General features: G+C 39.0%; 1 protein-coding gene across 1 annotated transcript in view; it reads left to right on the plus strand.

Moving 5' to 3' along the window:
• Positions 1-2,111: 2,111 nt before the first annotated feature.
• LOC127619449 (cadherin-15-like) overlaps positions 2,112-2,948 on the plus strand; it is a 310,594-nt gene continuing 309,757 nt past the window's right edge. Inside the window, exon 1 of the mRNA XM_052092310.1 lies at positions 2,112-2,239. Within this exon, the coding sequence (XP_051948270.1) occupies positions 2,192-2,239 (48 nt within the window). The 5' untranslated portion in view covers positions 2,112-2,191. The remainder of the gene's footprint in view (positions 2,240-2,948) is intronic.

Genomic DNA, 2,948 nt, shown 5'->3' on the forward strand with positions numbered 1-2,948 from the left:
CTCTGACCTCTAGACACTAACAAGAGTCCACGAGAGCTGGAAAGCTATTTTGGACGCATGCACTTATCATGATCAGTTGACACAACTGTAAAAACAAAGTGTTCTAAAAACCAGTCTGAGCATGACACAAAATCTTTTAGCTGTCAGGAATAATTTGAGATGTAAACAGGTGAGGCAATCATGTCATAGTATATAAGGAGCCTCCAAAAACAGCCGAGTCCTTCAAGAGCAAGGATCATTCGAGACTTGTCAATTTGCCAACAGATGCTTCAGCAAATTTTCCAGCACTTTGAGTACAATGTTCCCAAAGACAAATTGGAAGGATTTTGGGCAATTCATCCTCTAGAGTGCACAATATAGGCAAAAGATTCAAGGAATCTGGTCAAATCTCGGTGTGTAAAGGGCAAGACAGAAACCACTTCTGACATAATCTCATCTAATAACATCATTCATCTGTAATGGATATCATGAACATGGGCGTGGGATTACTTTATTAAACCTTTGTTTGTCAACACCATTCGCCGCTGCATCCACAGATGCTAGTTAAGTCTTTACTGTGTAAAGGAGAAGCCATACATCAACACTGTCCAGAAGCGCTGCCGACTTCTCTGGGCTCGTTCATCTTAGGTGGAAAGTAGAAGAGTGGAACTGTGTTTTTTGGTCCGAAGAGTTCACATTTAAATTTTTCTCTGAAAAACAAAGCCACAGTGTTCTCCAGGCCAAAGAGGAAAAGGGCCATCCATGCTGTTATAAGTGTCAGGTCCAAAAGCCAGTGTCTGTATGGGCCAGGGGCATGTCAGTGCCCATGGCATGGGTAACTCACACATCTATGAGGGCACCATTAAAGCAGACAAATATGTGCAAATTTTGGGGCAACATATACTGCCATCCAGCACCATCTTTTCCAGGGAAGTCCCTGCATTTTCCGGCAGGAAAACTTCAAACCACGTAGTGTCCAGATTTGAAGTGCATGGCTGTGTGAGCAGAGAGTGCGGGTGCTAGACTAGCCTGCCTGCAGTCCTGACCCGTCTCCAATTGAGAATGTGTGGCGCATTATGAAGCACACCATATGGCAACGAAGACCCTGTACAATTGTGCAGCTGAAGATCTGCATAACAGAGGAATGGGGCAAAATTCCACTTTCTAAACTTAAACTTTATTCTCATAATTTTTAGCTTATTCTCAAAATATTACGACTTCAATCTCATAATGACGCGACTTTATATATGTTGTAATATTTTGAGAATAAGCTAAAAATTATGAGAATAAAGTCGGTATAAAATTCAGTATTACTTAAACAATTACTTAACAGCTTCTATCGGTTCCCCGCTGTCAATGTAAGTCGAAAGGAGATTTTTCTGTTGTTGTCCCCAAAATCTGGAACAGTTTCCCTTCTCACGTGAGATCTGTCCCATCTCTGTTAAGTTTCAAATCTTCTCTTAAAACGTATCCGTACTCGTTATCTTTGGAGTCCATTTAAATGATGGTTTTATATGGTGTTACTGATGTTACATTTTGTGTGATTTTGCTTTGTTTGATTGTTTTTATATATCTGTGCATGCTATTGCACCCTTGGTGTGTTTTAAAATGTACCTTGGAAATAAAAGATGGCTTTACTTGACTCGATTATTTTCAAAAAATAAAAGTAAAAAGTGAATCATCACAAACTCTTCTTCTTGCTTTGCTCAAGGAGTTGGAGGAAATATTAGTTGGAAAGGCATACACAAATGCACTTTTAGAAAGTCCACTAGAACAACGTATACAATCCAGGCACTATTGGTATACCATTTTTAATGTACTCTCAGGGCCGTAGTCACCATAGACACTGTCTCCCAGCTCCCAGTATTCAGGTTAGTGGTCTATCAATATTAGTTTTTCAATTGCATGTTTATAAACTTTAACTTTGAGGTCTTTGTCCCTCGTTGAATGGGTCATAGACTTTCTAACCTAGAAGTTCTGGGGTGTGTCCATGCCATGAGAGAGTTGTGTGGGGGCTGGGGTTACTCACTCGGCCCTGCACACATGTGCTGTCACTCAACCAGCCCGTGCAGACATTCTAAACTGAGAGTGCGAGGAACCACCGATTCTAGCAGCTCCGAGACACGCTTCAGTCTTTGGACAGTGTTGCATCTCTAGAGCTTTTCTGTTTGGCAGTGGTTTATTGTGGGTGGCAGGAATCAAAAATCAGACGATGAAGGCCTTGGTGGTCCTGGGTGTACTGGTGGCTGCTGTGTATCAGGTGAACTGAACTTTTTTACTAACCAGGTGAATACTGAGAGATGTTGGGCTTCAGCTTTGGGCCCTTTGCCATCAAAGGCTATTTTACGGCTTCAGAAACAGCGTTAATATAAGTTTTATCATTAATTCTTACATAGTGTTAATTTCCGTGTGACAGCTCACTGTGTTATCTTCTAAACTTAAAGGGACAGTTCACCCAAAACATTTTTATTCTCCTTTACTCACCCTTAAGTTGTTCCAAAAGACTTTCTTTCTTATGTGTAAACTAATGTTAGAGAGAATATTAGCTGAGTCACCATTCACTTTTATTGTATGGAAAGATTATGCAATGAAAGTGAATGGTGACTACGGCAAACATTCTGCCGAACGTCTCCTTTTGTGTTCCACGTAAAAAAAGAAAGTCATACGGGTTTGGAACAACAAGAGGGTGAGTGAGTTATGAAAGAATTTTCCAAATGAACACTTTTATGCATAAATATCGTTAATAGATTTTATTCCAATAATTTTGTGATTTTAGCACAATAAATAATATAGAATTACAAACCTCAAATTAAGTGAAAGACTCTCCTTGAAACTAGGACTGGTATTAATAACTAGTTAAATCACAAAAATAGTAATTTTACAAATTTTATTTCATCATTAGTTTTTCTTCATTTTGGTCACATTTTAGCTTTTAAAAATGTTTTAAAAACAAAATTAATATGTTTTGA

The sequence above is a fragment of the Xyrauchen texanus genome, chromosome 2 (genome assembly GCF_025860055.1).
Source record: "Xyrauchen texanus isolate HMW12.3.18 chromosome 2, RBS_HiC_50CHRs, whole genome shotgun sequence".
Classification (NCBI taxonomy): Eukaryota; Metazoa; Chordata; class Actinopteri; order Cypriniformes; family Catostomidae; genus Xyrauchen; species Xyrauchen texanus.